Source organism: Phalaenopsis equestris, unplaced genomic scaffold (assembly GCF_001263595.1).
Source record: "Phalaenopsis equestris unplaced genomic scaffold, ASM126359v1 Scaffold000011, whole genome shotgun sequence".
In the NCBI taxonomy this organism is placed as follows: Eukaryota; Viridiplantae; Streptophyta; class Magnoliopsida; order Asparagales; family Orchidaceae; genus Phalaenopsis; species Phalaenopsis equestris.
The window spans coordinates 40,300-60,113 of record NW_018164453.1 but is presented as its reverse complement, the minus strand read 5'-3'; the positions used below and the strand labels follow the sequence as shown (position 1 = coordinate 60,113).

The following is a 19,814-nucleotide window of genomic DNA, read 5'->3' as shown; positions in this document are numbered from 1 at the left end:
CACCAGTTCAAGAGCTCGTGTCGGACTAACATTTTCATGAAGTTATAATGCGCAGAAATTAGTTTTAGTTATTTGAGATTGAGTTGTATGTAAAGCATAAGAAGACTTAAATGTTCAATACAATTATTTTTAGATTTAGATTTTTATTTTATGATTTTATTTGTATTTTTTTTACTCTTGTTTAGTTTGTACATTTTAAAATTTGTAATAAATTGATTCTTATTTATTAAGCTTTTGTCAAATAATGTTAATATTCTTGTAAAAAACAGATGTAATTACTTTTGTGAAGTTTTTTGAATTCATTATTTTTTAAGTTAACAAATTTCTGAATTTCTGTATGAAATTTGTCCTTCACATATTTTTATACAAAATTATTATTTTTTTAAAAAATAAATATTTATTAAATAATTTTATATTCTAACGAGCCATTTTCGAGCCAAACATGAGCCAATAAATTATTTTTATTCCAAGGGAGCCATTTTCGAGCCAAACATGAGCCAAACACAAACATGAAAACGTAATTCGAGCCGAACACGAACACACTGTTCACGAGCCATTTCGAACACGAGCCAGATTCGAGCGAGCCGAACACGAGCCGGGCCTAGGCTCGCTCAAGCTCGGCTCGTTTACAACCCTATATATGATATTGAATACTAAGTATTATGAATGCGAAAAATTTAATGTAAGTATATGTGTGTGCGATAAAATTAAATCCTAAATTTTTGCATGTGAAAAAATAATTTTAAATATTTTATATGCACAATGTTAAAAATTTTAATGTTATGAATGTAATAACAAAAATTGGGTATATTTGTATAAAAAAAATAGGTTTTTAAAGACTTGATGTCTGAATGAGATGTAGGATGAGTACTCTAGCACAATCATACAGGAGATGTTAACGTGAACGACCTTTTGAAACCATAATGATGGTTGCCCCCAGCTTGAAAGTAAATTTCATAGAATCAATGTTTGAATGGGATTCAGGAAGACTACCCAACTACAATTGTGTTTTGGATGTTAACATGAACAATATTTCAAGATTTAAGTGAAGTGTGTCCCTCATATTGAAGAATGTTTTCAGAGGTGCAAATGAGATTACTTTGTCAGTTGGATGATATATATCAATGGGAAATAAAGTAGAGACTTGACAATGTGAACTTGAGGACTTTGCCAAATGAGACTTCATTTTCCACAAACGACGCCAAACTGATGCGTGCCAAAAAATTCATGCCGGTGGAGTAATAATTTAGTGTCTTAGCATTTGGATAAAGATCAATCATACACTCAAGTAATTAAAGTGATTTGCCGAGACACCAAAAGTTTTTACATGAAAAACCTTATAGAAGACAAAAACCAAAGGGCTCTAGCCTAGTTGAAATAATCCACTATGTAATAACAAGTTTATATGCCCACTCTTATATTGAGTTAGGAAGGATGTAATTATAAACTTGATGTACAATGATATTTCAACAATAATAATCGTAATGGGTTGTGAAACTCATAATTGATTATTACGGAGGCAATAGCCCGTCATGAATGTTGCAGCTGGTGGGTATAATTTTATGTTGTCTTGGAGGCTGTAGTTGAAAGCTATGGTAGTAGTTGGCTATGTGGGCTTTAGATGGTTATTTTAAGAGTGTTGATTGGCTACATATACCATGTTAAGAAGTTGTAGAAGTTGAGAGTTGGGATAACGTCTGTAGGTCATAGATGTCAGAGTTGTGAGCTACATGAGTTATGGATCATGCAGGTTGTATTTAGTCATGTAGACCATAATGGTGAGCCGTGATAACGTTCGTAGGCTACAGAGGTCTGAGCTGGGAGCTGCATGAGCCGTGGACAAGGTAGATTGTAGTTGGTCACATAACACATAGTTGGTCATATAGGCCACAATGGTGAGCTACAATAACGTACATAGACTGCAGGGGCTATAGTTGGGAGTTACTTGATTTATGGACTGCATAGGCCGTAGTTGGTCATATAGGTCATAACAGAGAGTTATATATCATTCATAGGCCGCATATGCTAGAGCTGTGAGCTACATGAACTATGATAACATCCATAGGTATAGAGGCCATAGTATAGAGCTTAAAGAGCTACGATAATGTCCATATGTCATAGAACCAGAATTAAGAGCTGCATGAGCTGTGATAATGTCTGTAGACCAAAGAAGTCAGAGTTAGAAGCTGCATGTGCATGGGGCATGAGCCATGGTTATCTAGGCTCTAGTTGGCCACATAGGTAATGTGATGAGCTGGAAGGAGATTACTTTAAGAGTCCAGAGAAAGTTATCGTATCCTAAGTACAAAAGTTGAAAATAGTTATTGCGAGGTGCATTGTTACACTATCTTTGGGAGATGTCATTACATCATATGTAGGGTGCATCTTTACAATGTATTTGCGGTACATCATTTCAAAATCTTTGGGGTGAATCATTACACAATCTTTGGGATGAGTTGTTGCACTGTATGTTATGAGTTATTGCACATATCAGTGATTATTACAAATCTTTTTTTTTTTGAAAAAGCTAGACCGATGCCAAAAAGCTATCACCGCATCTAGATAATTGCGATATGAAAATATTATTTTTAACGTTTTTAAAACGCATAAGCTAACAAAACTCAGTTTAACCACCAAATGCCCTTTTTTTTTTTTTGGTGGGAAATCCCTTGCAAAGAAGAATATTATTAATTAGCATAGATCTAAATAGAAAAGATCAGCTCCTCCTCTTTCTCTCTCTCAGACTTCAAGCGAGACGAAGCCGTTGCCGTTCGGAATAGAGAGTGCGGCCCATCCGAAATCGTCCACTGCTTCCTGCATCGTACCCGCCATTCTTTCGTCGATTTCTCCATGGGAATTAGGGTTTTCTCTTTCGTGCTTGCTTTTCTCCTCCTCGGTTCTCCGATCCTCCAAGGTATTTTCATCCGCTCCTGTTTTCCTTGCTTCATTCCGGTGTCTTGAACTTATTGAGATATGCTGGATTTGCATTCGTTGCTTCTGCTATGGTGTCTTACATCGATTCTTTTTCTTCCGGTTTCTAATTTCGTTTGTATTATAGATCTGCAGATTGCATACTCTAGTTGAAAGCCATAAGATTTGTGTATATGCTCAGAAAAATTATTTACAAATATATATATGTCTATGGGTATTGCGATATCTTTGAATTTGTTGATAATCAGGAAAAAATTTCGTATGCGATCCGGTATCTCAATGGTAGCTCTTATGGCTCAAGTCCGATACAGCGGAATTTTTTAAGTTGCCGTTGATCATATTTTGAACTATATCATTTCTGAGACTTTTGCTAAATTCAATAAACCAAGATTTGTTAGTAGAACTTGAGAAGATTAAAAATTGAAAGCTTTTTGACATGTCAACTTTAAATCTTGTTAAATTCTGATAAACTGTTTGGCCTTTTATTTTAGGATTTATGATTTGCGAGAGAGAGAGAGAGAGAGAGAGAGATAGAGAGATAAATTCTTAAATTAGTTAAATCTTATGAATGGAAGAATATTGTAAATTATGGATTTAATCAACAATAAGGCTGACATAGGACTTATCATTATAGAAAGATTTAAAGTCCCCAAAAATCTGTGTGATGGAATTTGAGCAAATTTAAGGTTTGCTAAATAGGATATAGAAAAACTCCCTTTTCATTTTAACGAGATTATATGTGTGTCTATTTAGTCTGACTATTTTGGATCTGTCTGTATATATTAACTTCATTGTTTTTATGATAGTTGTAAGAAGTCAGGCTGATAGCGCTGAGGAGGTATCTGAAGTTGAAGGAGGTGAACTTGGAATAGTTGGTGATGAAGCGCAAGACTTCACTGATGGTTCTTTAAGTCCAGCTCCTGGGGTGGACACAATATGTGTATTTCCAAAGAATCCAAAAAAATGTGTGTTTTCTCTCTATGATGAAATAATAGCTCTTTTTTCTGCTTTTTTAGTTTTATGCTTTTTACCCTCATTTATGACAATTTTTTTTGACTACAGTGGTTCCAGCAGGGGAAGAGACAGAATTACTGGTTGGAATGCATAATGAGGGTAATACATTTATTTTATTTGTTTTGCTTTTCTTTTTTATCTGAAGTCTTCTATTCAAATATAACTTTAGCTGGTTCACCATGTTGGTTTCCTACAAAGTTTCTAGGCCCTCCAACATTTAAACTTGGGCATATTTTGTGAATTAAACCTGTAGTTCTTAAATTTCTCTCAATTCTATAAATATATATGATTGACATAAAGAGTATAATTGGTTTTATTGGGCTAGAAATGTACTCTTAGCCTCACCATGTTGTAATTATCATTATCAAATAGCATATTATATGTGTTGCTCTTCTACTGTTGTTGATTGCTCTTGTTTATTAAGAGGTAGGATAATGCAGTTATGTCATTAACATAGCATTTTATTTGCTGTTGGAAATTTTCAAAATTGACCATTTTTTTTCATTCTGGTATTGCTGTTTAATTAAAAGTGAATTTATGAATAATTTAGTCTCCTATTGATAATAAAGAATTTACCATGCTTTTAAATTGTTTTCTATTCATACGATCTGATTGTTATGGTAATATGAAGAAAGGGGGACATGAGGCGTCTAGGTCTCATTCTCTAGGCTTGAAGGTGTGAATTTTCTTGTGACAAACTAATAGACCCCTAAACTTTCTATATTTTCTGTTAATTTTTATCCTCACACCTCATAATAGTCTTCACTGGTCGAGCAGTGGTTTTGGCGGCAGGGATTTGGTTTCAATGAAGAGCATGGAATGTTAAAGGAATAAGAAAAAAAAAAGAACATTTCTCTTCTCCTTAATGGATCAATTGTTGCTCCTTATCATTATAGCTGACGAACTGCAGAGGTTCAGATGAGAAACAAAAGCCTTACGAAACATTAATGTGATTAAATTGAGGGGGAAACATGGTCTACCGCAAGCTTTGGTTTTTGGCTATTTTTGGTTGTTGCTTCCGGCAGATGGTTCAAACTGGGCTAATGAATAGAATCTAAAAATGTTTTTTAGAGCAAATAGAAGTATTTGGGAGCCTGGGGTTAACATGTACCTTTCGATTCATTTCTTTTTCATGTGAAGGATTGGTAGTTTGTTTGAGTTATAGATATCTATGCCTTTGCTTAGCTGACTGAAGTGGTTCACGGATTCTTCATGGGGACAAGCTGGTTTAAAACAGGCCTCAAACCGACATTGGCTAGAATTCCACTTTTGTTTTTTCCGAATATTTTTATCTTGGTGTTTTCATTTTTATCAGAACGATCTCTAGACTGGCTTTGTACAACCTTTGCAGCAGACTACCTAATGGAAGAATACTAAAAAGGGCCTCTATATGCTATTCATTTGTTCAAATTAAAATTCTTCATTTCACTTAAAGGGTTTGTGCGATCAATTTGGGAAAATGTGTTTGGAGTTCCATCAAGCTTAATGTAGATGCCCCTTACAAGTTCTGTATTGAATATAAACATGTCCTTGTTCACATTTATCACCTTTGATGTTTCCTAATTGTGCTTAATGCTTGTTTTGGTGCTAGATGTTTTTGGTAGATTTGATTTGGATGCTCTTGATATGTAATAGGCACATTGCATTCTTTCAAATTGTTTTCTTTGAACTTAAAAATAAAAAGGAAGATTTACATAATTCTTATGCATTTACATATCTAACACCTAAACTTCAGTTTTTACCTACATAACACCCTATGCGTGAAAAGGTTTATTGCACCTTTTTAAAGTTAAGATGGTGGTTTTTTTAATGTGATGTGCATGATTATGGTGGTATAAATGTAAAATGTAAAGCTTAGGTGTTAGACATGTAAACACATAGCAATTGGGGGGTATGTATGTAAATACCCCCAAAAAATGGACGTTCCAGCTGATTAATACTTCATGTTTACTTGCTTCAAATTGTTTTTGCTTGCTACACATTCTTGGCTACTTCATTGTCATTAATTTATAACATTCGATTAATTTATTGTGCTTATTTTCTTTATAATTTTCTAGTTTGTTTTTCCCTAATGATATATACAAAACTTCAGGAGAATCCTCTTTGAATGTCATTGCTACGAGAGCTAGCCTTCATCTTCCTTATGATCACCATATGCTTGTCCAAAATCTTACCATACAGGTAGCCTTATGTTTTTTTACCTCGATAGTGGCTACACTTAAGTTTATGCTTCATGCAAGGATGCATTTTATGAATGCGCTTCTATTTTTATTTTTTGGGATGAATGACTTCTTAACTACATGCATATGATATTTTTACCAAAAGCTAAACGCTTATTCTCTCTTGAATTCAACTTTCCACACTCATGCCTTTTGTGTTTTGCTGCATAAAGTTGACCTAGTATCTTAATGAAAATCCCACAAGCAAATCCGGAAATGTTGTCGTTTTGATGCAAGTTCATCTTCAAATTTGTGAAGACTAGTGATCTAAATTTAAATCTTTTTGAAGCAAGAGTGCGATATTATCTTTTTTTACCTAGCATTGGTAATGATAGATGAATATGCTATTATTTGAATGGACAAATTTTCTAGTGTTTTCTTCACTTCCAAATGAATTGTTTATAAACACATGATGCTATTTGTCAAAAGCAATCGTTTTTGATAAGTTCAATGCATATTTGAACCTTCTGAACTGGATTTTTGAAGAAAAGCAAATCCCTTCATATGGTTAAGCATAATTCATGATGACTTTAGTAGCTGTTGTATTTGAGAGTAACAGTTCCTCTTACCATGCCCATACCCTGTTTGTATATTAGACATTCTTTTTTGTAGTTTTCCTTTCCCAGTCTTTTATTTCCCTACTTTTGATGAGCTTTTATTAGTTTTTTAATTTCTAACCTTTCATGTTAAAAATACAGGAGTTTTACAATACCTCGGTGCCCTTATCTGCTCAAGCAACATTCCCTTATATTTTTGCTGTAAGCAAATACTTGCAGGTATTCTATTGTTTCACTGTTGTTATGTTCCATTTTTTGATTAGTGGATAGTGTCGCTCTATTAATTATTCACGTGGTTAAATAATAATTGATGTATCCACTTCTAACTCAACTATTTATTTATTAATTTATTTTTCTATTTCAGCCTGGATCATTTGATTTAGTAGGGACCATTGTGTATGAGATTGATCAACACCTTTACCAGAATGTCTTTTATAATGGTACAATTGAAGTTGTGGAGGCTAGTGGTTTTATCACGATTGAATCTGTCTTTCTTGTAACCCTTGGGGCTGCATTGATTGGACTTTTGGGCTTATGGGCATATGGTCGGATACAGAGCTTGTCAAAGGTGACTATTTTTCCTTGTCTTTGTGAACTATCTGATTTTGGCAAATATTAATCATTAATGTTTTCTGCAAATTTCTGTTTATAAGTTGCACGTTTCAATAGTTTTATTCTCTTTGGAGCGATTTAAACCTCTAAATTATCTTTAGCTATTACAAGCAGTTCTGCTTGCTGACAAGAGGCAGCTTGGTTACAATCGTATGGTTTAGATTTTATCCTGATGGTTCTGTATCTTGAGCTTTTTAACGAAGAATTTGATGATATTTTGTTGGTTTTATATAGACCTTTCTTGATGAATTTTCATTCTTGAATATGTTCTTTTATTAGATGCATTTTTGAAATGTAAAGTTCATTTGATGAAGTAAGAATGGAGCTGTATTTTTTTTTACATTATTCAATGTACTTGAATAGTGGAAATCATTTGAAGAATAATGTTGGAGTGAATTGAGTTTGATGCCATTTTTGATGATTGTCACTTATTGGATATGTACATTTTCGCAAGTTTTTATTGATAATTTTTGAGAGCGAGCTGCAGCAAAAACCGATGAGTTCTGAGAATGAACTTGTTAGAGACTATTGACCACTTATGATTTGTTGTAACAAAATTCCAAGAGGATAAAGCCAAAACTTCATCGCCAACCTAAAGAAGATCCTACAAGTTTTTCAAAACTTCAATAACTCTAAGACTTCACCACGCAAGCCATCCATATCATTCCAAATCTCGCCTGCCAAAGGAATCAAGATGCCCCATTAGTTTGCGCGGTTTGAAAAAAAAATTACTCGGATAGATAAAGTTTGTTAACGTAAATAGAATATAAATAAAATTATGTCAAATTATATTTCCATTTATGCCACAAAAACTTTATCAACATGTAATGCAAAAATAATATGTTATTTATAAGCACTGTAGTCAAACTATCATAAGTTTGTAATTTTCTTAATGCTTCTTTAAAAATTAAATATCTCAAACAAGAATATTAAATATGAACCAAATGAGAATGCCAATAATAAAAACTAGATTATGAAGGACTCAAAATGAAAAAGAAAGTGAAAGTTGTGATATCCGGTGTTTTTAATTTGTCCAATGCATATAGTCCTCCTTATTTATGGCCTAATACGAATTGATCTTTAGGTGCATATATTTTGCACATGCTAAAAAGTGAATAGGAATGAGATTGAGTAATCAAAATCACATAATTAGTTGAAATAAATAAGATTTAATGTAAAATGATTAATATGATAACTATTGGAAGTGAGTTTATATATGGCAATGAAATTAACATTGTTAAGGGAACATGAGGAACCTTCAAGAATCATAATAGACATAGTATGTGGGTTAAGAAAGAAATGGTGACGGAAAAGGCTTTATATGATGAGAGGTGCGAAAGTCTGGACATAAATAGAGGGAGATGTAGCTGAAGAACTTGGGGATGATTAACCTAAATTCGATATAACACACCACTGTGTGGTAAGAAAGTTTTAAAATTGATCAACAAGAAAATCTATTATGGAATACTTCAATATAATTGTAGTATTTTTTTTTGGAAGCTTATAAGCACGTCATTATGATTGAGAGTATAAATATTTTTTTTGGAACTTATTTGATAATCAACATTGAGCTTTTTTTTTCATTTTTATTTATAAAAATTGTATTTATCTTTGGTAGCTTTGAAATTTAACTTGTTTGGATAAGTAAAGTATGGGTGAGTAGGGACCGTCAAAATAGATAGAAGTTTAGATGTAGGGAGAACACTCTTTTCTACTTGAGACTCATGGCATATCTCATTAATCAATAGTTTGTTAACTATAGGGGTTATGATGTAGAATATTTTCAGAGTAAAATCGAAGTCATTATGAAGTGCCCGAACTAAGTGATGATTATGATTATTTATTGGATATGTAAATTTGTGAAATTTTTTATTTGGATTTTTTGAAAGTGAGCTGCAGGAAAATCCCATTAGTTCTGAGAAGGAACATGTTGGTGCCTTTGATCTGCTGCAGCAAAAATCCGAGAGGGCAAAGCCAAAAGTTTACTACCCAGCCTAAAGAAGATCCTACAAGTTTTCAGAATTTCGCTAACTCTAGGACTCCATAAAAGCAATCCATATAATTCCAAATCTTCACTGCCAAAGGAATCAACCAGCTGTATCAGTTTGCTTGGTTTGAAAAATTTAACTAAGATTAATTGTGTCCTGTTAGCCTAAGCAGAATCTAAACTGAAATTATGTCTGTTCATATTTTCATCATATATCAGTTTGCTAGGGAAAAATAAATCCTTTTGTTATCATCGCAGGCATGTTATTAACTATAGAAATAATAAATAAAAAATAAGCAATTAATGCTTGAAGTACTACTTGTGACAAGATTATCATGCATATCCCCATTAAATCTGCGTAGTTTGGGCACATTTATCCTATAATTTAACATTTGATACATGTCAAGTAAGTCAAGGTAGATTCTGTGCTTCTATTATGAAGTTACCCCATGAATTATCAAAAATATGTTGGTCTAATAGGTGAATAAGTTATATCAAGTATTAATCATCAATAGTGGATACAATCTAATCATTTTAATAAGCTCACAAGCAAGTTGTATGGAGATGTGAAATAACAAAGAAGAGATGGAGAGCGGTGGAACCCAAGGAATTGATCGTATGCTTGTAGCAAAATCCCTAGTGGAGAGAGCTCAAGCTCTAACGCCAAATCCAAAGAACATCTTTACAGTCATTTAAAGATCTCAAGGGAAAGCCATCCATATAATTCCAAATCTCTACCTATAAAGGAATCCGGTTGCCATATCAAGTACCCTTTATTGTCCTCTGAAGTTTTGGCTTCGGAGTTTTCTGGGAATAGACAAAGCAAGAAATTCACGGAAATGAGTCAAATGGTTGGGCTGCAGGGATGTTAGAAAGAGCGTATATGCTGTATTAACTATTTGTGAGATGCTTTTTTTTTTTCAAGGCTGAACAATAATTCAGTTAAATGTTTATGTTGTAGAGAATAGGCAAGCATTTTTATGAGGTAAGTAGTCAACCAATTGTGATATCATATAAAGTAATGCGTTGTTATTATGGATCAAGCTTCTGGTGAAATAACAAATGCTTGACAACAAATACCGTTTAATTTCATGTTTTCCGGAGTTCCCTGGGAGTATACGAGGAGTTGGTATTTTTTAAAACATTGGATGACGTAACAACAAACAAGCGCTTAACAAAAAATGTGAGCGTTATTCAAAGCATTTGGTGAAGTAAGAAATGCTTGGCAGCGAGTAAGCATTGGTGCATCTGAAGGGGTTCTCTCTTTGTAGATTTCTGTTAGTAGAGGCGACAGCTGAATTTATGGTCAGGTGCTCTGCAAGGAAATTATGAAGAGGTATATATGATGTAATCTATTTGTTAAACTTGATTCTCATCATCAACTATCAGCCTCTTGATCAAGCCACCAAGGAAGCTTCGAGAAGTTCATTTCTTCTGAATTTCGATTCTACAAATGATTCTCTTACAAAATATATTTTTATTCATTTATTCACCATTACATTAGGTGGAAAATGAAATTAGAAATGTGGGTGGTAATTGTTGGTGGTTCCAAGCAAAGAGGAGATGTCACCTTAAACTGTGGAGCACACTTCGCGAATTATGGAGCTAGTGGGGACGTTGCTTGACCACAATTTTTGATGTGTCAATCACCCTTTGAATGTTCCTTACTATGGTAATGAAGATATGCATGTGCTCCTTCACTTGGGCTAACTCTTGGCTTGATCTTCTGCGTACCCCCTTGAGATTTTTTTTTGCTTGGCCGATTCTTGCATGGCCCATATATGTGCATACTTTGTGACACCATATTCCAACTACTAATACAATAATAAAGTTGACCGAATACACAACTAAAATTCACATATTGCATCCTTATCTTTAATCTTCAACAATGTCAATTATACTTGGAAATAAATTTTAACATAGGAAAAATATAATGTAAATATTATGGGTTCCACTTCATGTTAATCCTATTCACGTGCTACATCAGATTGGATAGCCTTAATCATATTATATGGAGGACTTGCATTCCACTCAATTATGTTGAGCCATTAGTCATCATAAAAGAAGAAATCAAATATGGTAGTCAAGAGCAAGTGTTGAGACGAAGATTCAAGATTGTTAGGAGGCTTATTTGAAGCAAATAATTTGCTTTAAATAAACTAGATGTATCTTTTGCGTTGAAAGAAAATAGAAGTTTATTCTATCTTCATTATTAAATAATATAATAAAAAACATCTTTATAAGAAATGATAGAGGACCTGAGAAAGCTAACTTTATCGTAAGACAAAACTACAAAATAACTATCCATCAATGTTTTGAATATAAACATATGAAGGAAGCATTAATCAAATGACCATTGCAAGGAAGACTTTGTGCGGCTTGGACTACAAACTCAATTGTCTGAAAGAAACCAAACCTGCTTGGAGGTTTTTGATGAATCCTTTGTTGATGAGGGATTGAATGGAAATAGAGGTTAAGTGGGGTTAGATAGGGGAAGAATAGTTGTTGGATGGGAGGACTTGATACATCGTAAAGATCAACGAGTGGGGATGTGTTGAAGTGGGAAAAGGGAAAAGGGAAAAGTTGAACCTACCTCCAGGGAAGATAGGAATTAGATGAAAAAAAGGAATTGGATTTAGAATAAGGGCTATTGGACATCAAGGAATGATTATTAAACTATAAGTCCACAATTGGCCTTGCTTAGAAATTAGTTATCCATTGAATATTGTTGGCCCTAGTATGTTAGGGGTTTAAGGAAGCTTTTGATGCTATAGTATGATTGGTATATGTGGGGTAAAAATAAAATATACTTGTGGTCACGAAAGGGATGCGTATAAGCCTTATGAAGGATAAGGATATGTGCAAGGATATGTCTGCCAAAGAAAGGACAATGGAGGAAGAAGGCACCACTGAAGTATGGAGTTGGCTCACTTTTATTAAGGCCATCGAGGAGCTAGCTGCAGCAGGTCCTGGTTAGAGGCATCTTTAACTTCTCTTTGGAAATTGAGATTTATGGAGCAAAAAACACAACTGAAGTTTGGAGTTGGCTCACTTTTATTAAGGCCATCGAGGAGCTCACTTTTATTAAGGCCATCGAGGAGCTAACTGTAGGAGGTCCCAGTTGGAGGCATCTTTAACTTCTCTTTGGAAATTGAGTTTTATGGAGCAAAATTTTAAAAACTTGATTTAGAGTAAATGGTAGCAAAAGGAGATTATTGTGACGTTTGGATGTATATTGATATGTTTCGGGTAATAACTAGGTGCCGTGAGCATGCATTCACATTTAAGAGAAGTGGAGATGTTCCACTTTTCTTTTGGAAAACTATGTTGACTTGCTACTAGGGGTGTAATTGAGCCAAGCCAATTCGTTGAATGTGTGGCTCGACTCGATAAGTGGCTTGTGAATTGAGTTCGACGAGCTAACAAGCCAAGCTCAAGCCAACCTAGACTTGACTCGTTGGCTCGTGAGCCGTTTCATTAAAAAAATTAAATTAAAATATACTCAAAAGATAGTAAAATTGAAGTCTTTATCTTTAAAGTATTAAAAATATTAAAAAATAATATTTATATTTTATATTAAGTGATTCCTTATCATCTAAATGCTCATTCTATTTGTTATTATATTGTAACATTAGCTTCAATTAATATTGTTTTCTTTCTTTCATAATAAACAACCTAGTTGGTGAGGCAGCTCAAACTTGATTAATTAATCAGACTCGAGCTCGACTTGACTCGTTTACACCCCCACTAATTATATCAAAGTATAGCAGTGCTGATCAGGCAATTACTAGAGACCCTATGCCTTTCTATGCTCAACTCCATATTACCCAATTATTATAGTGTGAAAGATACAAACTCATTGATGTCTATTACAGTTTCACTCCAATGCACTGAGATAAATAAATTACATGAAATAGAGACAAACTGAGGTACTTTTGAGACATACTTTGTTGTGCTTGCAAGTTTTGACTTGCATGAATTTTCTTCAATCTATAGTAGATAAAAAATTATTATGCTGGTTAGTTTTATTTGTTTCTATCATTATGTTTTATAGGACCTCTTCCCACCTTTTTTATCATTATTTAATTTACTGATACATTTCTTCTTGAAAGATTGCATTTTGCATTAACTAAATCAAATAATTACAAATATATGCAAATATGCAACCAATCATGTACAAAAAGTCATCTGTAAGCATGAAAGAAAGAACACTATGCTCATTTATATCCTTCAAAAAGAAACTATTCTCCAATGCCAATCTAACGCAAAATAATTAGCCCGCTTGCAACTCCTGGTTGTGCGGCAGAGGAGCACTTCGTTGAAGTTCTTAAAAGAAACTGGTTCGTGGTCAAGTCGAGATTGGCCCTCCCAAAATTTCTTCTCCATGGTAGATCGGATAAGGTTAATGATATTACAATTATCGCCTTCAACGATCACACCCTTGCATTCATACATCCATGGCTCATTGACATCTTTAATGGAAAGGATGGCTTGGAGCTTCCACCCATGAGCTATCTCAGTGCTTAAATTTTAGCCTAGTCACAATTAGAAATTTTTCTTGTTCAACTCAGAAAATGACCCCAGTACTTGCCACACCAAATGTCTGAAGGGCTCTAGCTCTAATCTTTCTATTCAATTAAAAAATTCTCTTCATGATTTAATTGAACTATGCAAATTATGACTATTTTTTTGCTGGACAAATTCATTATTTTTCTTAGAAAATGAGCCTCATATGATGTTAGGATATGTTGATTTGCATATGCAGTGCCTATTGAGCAAGAAGATATCACCACATTGGTTGTTTTGCCTTGTTTTCTGGCATCTCCTCAAACAAAAGCCTAAGGCTACAAGAGATCTTTCTGTTCAGTTGAAAAATTTCCTTCATGTTTTATTTGATCTGTGCAAATTGTGGCTATTTTTCTGTCGATTTTTCGCAGGAAATGGGCCTCATATGATGTCAAAATGTATTGATTTGCATATGCAAGTGCGTTTTGAGCTTTCTTTTATAATGTTAGGCTTTTGTTTGGGAGATGCCAGCTAGAAGCAGGCGAAAACAACTAATGTGGTGACATCTTGCTCTAATCTTTCTGTTGAATTGAAAAATTCTCTTCATGATTTAATTGATCTATGCAAATTATGACCATTTTTTGTTGGATAAAACCGTTGCTTTTCTCATAAAATGGGCCTCATATGATGTTAGGATATATTGATTTGCATTTGCAAGTGTCTTTTGAGCAAGAAGATATCACCATATTGGTTGCTTTTCCCTGTTTTCTAGCATCTCCCCAAACAAAAGCCTAAGACTATTAGAGATCTTTCTGAAAATATTCTACATGATTTAATTAATCTGTGCAAATTGTGGCTATTATTTTGCCAGACAACATCATTGTTTTTCTCAGAAAATGAGCCTCATATGATGTCAGGATATATTAATTTGCATATGCAAGTGCCTCTTGAGCTTTCGCTTGTAGTCTTAGGCCTTTGTTTGGGGAGATGCCAAAAAATAGGGGAAAACAACCAATGTGGTGATATCGTTTTGCTCTAATCTTTCTGTTAAATTGAAAAATTTCCTTCGTGATTTAATTGATCTATGTAAATTATGGCTATTTTTTGCTGGACAAAATTGTTGTTTTTTTTTCCAGAAAATGGGCCTCATATGATGTTAGGATATATTGCTTTGCATATGCAAGTGCTTATTGAACTTTCTCTTATAGTTTTAGGCTTTGGTTGGATAACCTTTTCTTTTGGTTTTTTTTTCTTTGTGGTTAGACAAATATCCAGCAAAAAGCAGATTTGTCTAGATGAAAAAATCACACAACTGTTTCTTGCTTTTTTCAAAATTAGTCTTTAAAAAGTTATTTTTGGGAAAAACACAACAAAGCTTTGGTTTAGAAACATTAAAAAAAAATAAAAAAAAAGTTCTTCGGTTGTCATAGCGATGACACTCTTTTGGGTACCGCCAACTATCTTATCTTATTGAATATGCAAACACAAGTATATGGGCTAAAAAGTACTTCTGTATCCATGTCTTGGCCTAATGGACTTTTATATTATTTATACTGTAGGCACTTTATAATTTATTTATCTGCTTACAATTGTTATGCTGGTAGTTCTTCCAATCATAGGGGCTGATTTTTTGAGATCTCTAAACAGTTTTCATTGCATCATGTTAATCGCATTTTTTGCTTTAGTTAGATAGATGTAAGTATTTGGATGATCAGTATCTCATGGATTTTATTTTTTGAATTTCCTGAGTGAAAAGCCTCTTTTTCAATAGTTAATGTGTACTTTAGTGGTTTTTAATTTTGTCGCGCAAGTGTGTAAATTCATCTTTTAAACTTTTTTTTTTTGGATAATGCAGGCAAGCTTTTAAGAATGTTGAATCTCCTTTGCTCGAATGATTTTTCTTTTATTTGATTGCATTTTAAACATTTCATTTCCACTTGGACACAATTTCTTTTTATTTGGTACATTTATTGCTTTGATCATTTTTATTGAAATTCTGGTCGAGCGTTGCCTATGTGCATATAATTAGTTTCATATTTGTCAGCATTTCACGGGTGTTTCTATGGGATTTGTAGAATTGGAACTAAGAGCAAATTAAATGTTTGAAATTTAGACAATACGAACATGTTTCTTGGCACATTGAACTTGAGGACTTTGATTAATAACCTTTAAGCTTTAGTTTTCTGATGAGAAAGTAAGGTGGAATCTTAAATTATGATTTTCATGGGTAAATATTTCTCAAGAGAAAATAAACATTGTATGTCTTATGTCCTTTAGGTACATTTTTTCTTATCTTAAATATTTCAACTTTGGTTTATGCATACAACTCTCAATCTTCTTAGATTATTCTCTTCTTTAAAGTAGGTAACTAATCTATTCTTACTTTCTCCCTTTAAAAAAATTACGTTCATACTAAAGTATTACCTTTTATTTAATGGTGTGTTGGCTTCACTTTGCAGTCTACATTTGTGAGTTGAACGAAGTTGAAAACATGGATTTTAATTTTAAAGGATTTTATTCATAGTTATCATGGAGAAAGGCGTTTTTTGGTGTGACTGCTAACAATTGGTTGAGCTAAGCGAGAGGGTGGGAGCTTGTCCTTTTTCTTAGGCATCAGTTAAAAAAATATTTGAATACTTTTTTAATGAGATTTTTAACAATTTAACTTCAATATATAACATATTAAAATAAATGAAATAACAGTAGTGTGAAATAAATAAATAAGGGTTATTTATAAAATATATTGTACATTCTTTAAGAATATTTGTATTCAAATGGTTACTAGAAAATAAGTAATCTCATGACCCTTGCTTGAAAAATATATTCTAAAAAGACATACAGTTGTTGCAGTCATGAGTATGAAAAAGACTGGTAAATAGGAAAAGAAATTACTTCTTGAATCTTGATCACAATCTAATCATTATGGCCTTAAACATCTGTATCATACTAACTAAATGTTTTGACCATTTTGGGTTGATTTCTGAAATTTTCTTTTACATACATTCATGTTGAGTCCTAGTGAGGTCTTAGCTCTAATTTGTGAAGTCCTTTCACATAACTCCCCAAGTTAATCTTTTATTTTCTAATCCTACGACCTAATTCCATCTATTCAATGTATCGGTGCATCTTTGTTGTTTTATATTTACAAACATTTTTTTTATAAGGTGATTGAACATCTACCCTCTTAATATGGAAGTTTAAGGAAATATCACTCCTCATGCATCATCAACATAGGTCTTATATTTAAATATATAGCATTTTCTTTATGAATCATTCTTCTCCATCCATTTGTGCTATAGTTCTATGTGCCTTAATTGTAACTTGCAAATTTTTTGTATAACTCCAACTTGTCCTCTTTTTTTAAGTAATTCTACCACATAATTCTATCAGCCCATTGTTCACCTTTCTTATATAATCATTATTAATCTATTCTTCCTAATTTAACCACATTAATCAAAATATGAGTTATTAATCATGCTGCTAATGATAGAGCGAAAAAAAAGGAAATAAGATTTGGAAGGAGTTGCAGATCAATAAGGGCAACTTTGACAAGATGCCTAGCATATTAAGAGAATCAGTGGCTACCATAACTCAAGAAAAATTGATAATTGTACAATGTTGAAGAAAATCAATTTAAGCAATATAGCTTTTAGTAGAAGTTGCACATCAAATGCCAAAGGGAAAAAAGAGAGATTTTGTTGAATTGCTAAGGTTTGTAGAGGTGCTAAATAAAGATTTATGAAGATTTATGTGTGCACTTGATGAGCTTCTATAGCCCATGCAAAGGCACCACTGAAGGAGTTCCAAGGTGCTTGCTTTCTTAAAAGCATTTCTAAGAGTAATATAAGTTGCTCATTTGGTGCCTCGCCTAATTGCAGTACAAGGCGCTCGCTTCTCTGCATGTTCAATTACATTTTGTAGAATAAATATTTTGAAATTGGAGACTGTTTGGATGATTGTTTTGTGGTAAAAAACCATGATACGATAAGTCGAACATTGTTCAAATCAATGACCAATGATTCAACAAATACGAGAAATAATTAGAAGCAAGTTTTCCTGCCTATAAATTGAGCTGGATCATATCCTTTGCAAGCTTCATATTCAATTTTGATCATTGATTTAAACCTATTGTAATTGAAAACTCTCGGATTTCCGTACAACTTTTTATAATATTGACCATTACAACATACACATGTTTAATTATGTCAACATTCTAGTGTTATACATACACCTATCGGTATTAATGCTTTTGCTAAATTTGTTCCTTCACAAGCATCAATAAATTCACATGGAAGTTTTTCTTTGATATTTATTTTTTTGCATTAGTTATTTTAAAGCAAAATTTACTTCTACAATATATCTTTCTGGCATATAATTAATTTAGTTATCCTAAACTGACACAATTGTCTATTCTCATTCTCCTTAGAAATCGAAGAAGGCACCAAAGGTAGAAGTTGGCACTGCTACAACCAAGGATGACATGAATGAGTGGTTACAGGTACTTTATAAGCTAATTACCTTTATACCAAATCTACCGGCCAACTAAAAGAAGGGCAGTTATATACATACCACTCAATTCTTATGTATTTACATATCTAACATCTAAAATTTACCTTTTACATTTAAAATACCACTATTTTAACTATAAAAGGTGAAATGCACATTTGCATGGGTTGGTACGGTGGCATGTATGTAGGAATTGAAGTTTATGTGTTAGATATGTAAATACATAAGAATTGTGAGGTATGCAAGCAAATCTTCCGAGTAGCGAACTTACTTGCTTTGAGAATTCATTTTCGGGACATACCCGAAGTAAATTTTTTGATATGATACCCTCTATTTTCAGGGAACTGCTTATGCTCATTCGCTCTCCAGCAAGTCAAAGAAGAAGAAATAAACGTTTGTAGGCGATTCTGCTGGGGGAATATGCCTTCGGCACTCAGGAGCAGTAGCTGACCTCACATTGTAAGATTAGTGTTTTGAAAGTTGATTTCTTCCCTCTTGAATTTTAAAAACTCCGAAGGAAAAGTTTTGTTTGGCACTATAGCTTCTGTTGTACTTAAAGCTGCTTCTTTTGATGCAGAAATGGTTTAATTCATAAATTTTGTAACAATTTTTATATCTTCAGGTCGAGTTATTTGCTTTATTGTTGGGTTTTGATAGGATTATTCTTAGTTTGTTCTTGATTTTTGCATCCTACTGCAGTGTTCATTCTCCCTAGCCTTCCATTTAGAAGGTGTTTAATTGATTAGTCAGGTCCTCCAAAAGATTACATTTGCTATATAGATTTATAGATAATGATTAGGTTTGATATTGTAATATGGAAAAACGGGGTACAATACCTTTTTGGAGCATTTGCATTGCATATGTATACATATGTAACATTTAAAATTTGTTTTTTTACATTTATACCACCCAAATCTTTCATATCACATTAAAGTTATCTCTGTTTTTTTCTTTATACAGTGAAATAAACCTTTTCATGCAAAAGGTAAAGTGGCATATATATAAAAATTAAAGTTTAGCTGTTAGATATGTAAATCATTTAACTCATCCTAATGTGTTAAATGATTCCTGGTTCATTGTAAATTCAATAATTAATAGAAACTCAACTATTCACAATACTTAGAAAACATGACATGAATGGAATTCATTTATACTCAAATTTCTTTGCAAAATGAGAGAAACCATTAGCACTTAATCTATAAGTTAATATCTTATTTATATTTTCGTGTCTAAAGTCAACCAAACTTAAGGATGAGACGGTTAGGAGGTTGATGGCTTATATCAAAGCCATGGAAATAAATTTCCTGTATGCAAATTCAGCTTGTTATGAAGGGGAAAAGAAGTGGTCACTATTTAAAAAACCATGAAACGATAAGTCGAACATTGTCCAAACTGAAGCATTTCTTAGAGAAATGGTCACTTGATGAGCTTCTATAGCCCATGCAAGGGCACCACTGAAGGAGTTCCAAGGTGCTTGCTTTC

At 33.1% G+C, this 19,814-nt stretch overlaps 1 protein-coding gene across 1 annotated transcript; it reads left to right on the top strand.

Annotated features, from left to right (window-relative positions):
- The first annotated feature begins 2,715 nt into the window (after nucleotides 1-2,715).
- On the top strand, nucleotides 2,716-18,972 carry LOC110018330 (translocon-associated protein subunit alpha). Its single transcript, XM_020715609.1, has 8 exons — nucleotides 2,716-2,914; nucleotides 3,738-3,896; nucleotides 3,994-4,044; nucleotides 6,038-6,126; nucleotides 6,863-6,940; nucleotides 7,086-7,289; nucleotides 18,253-18,324; nucleotides 18,673-18,972. Exons 1-8 carry the CDS (start codon nucleotides 2,851-2,853, stop codon nucleotides 18,721-18,723), a joined length of 768 nt encoding a protein of 255 aa, XP_020571268.1. The 5' UTR covers nucleotides 2,716-2,850; the 3' UTR covers nucleotides 18,724-18,972.
- Nucleotides 18,973-19,814: the final 842 nt, after the last annotated feature.

Excerpts from the sequence above, each read along its gene's own strand:
- LOC110018330 (XM_020715609.1), top strand. The coding sequence starts at position 2,851 with ATGGGAATTAGGGTTTTCTCTTTCGTGCTTGCTTTTCTCCTCCTCGGT. Across the intron at positions 3,897-3,993 it reads TCCAAAGAATCCAAAAAAAT|TGGTTCCAGCAGGGGAAGAG; the intron begins GTGTGTTTTCTC and ends TTTTGACTACAG. Across the intron at positions 18,325-18,672 it reads ACATGAATGAGTGGTTACAG|GGAACTGCTTATGCTCATTC; the intron begins GTACTTTATAAG and ends CTCTATTTTCAG.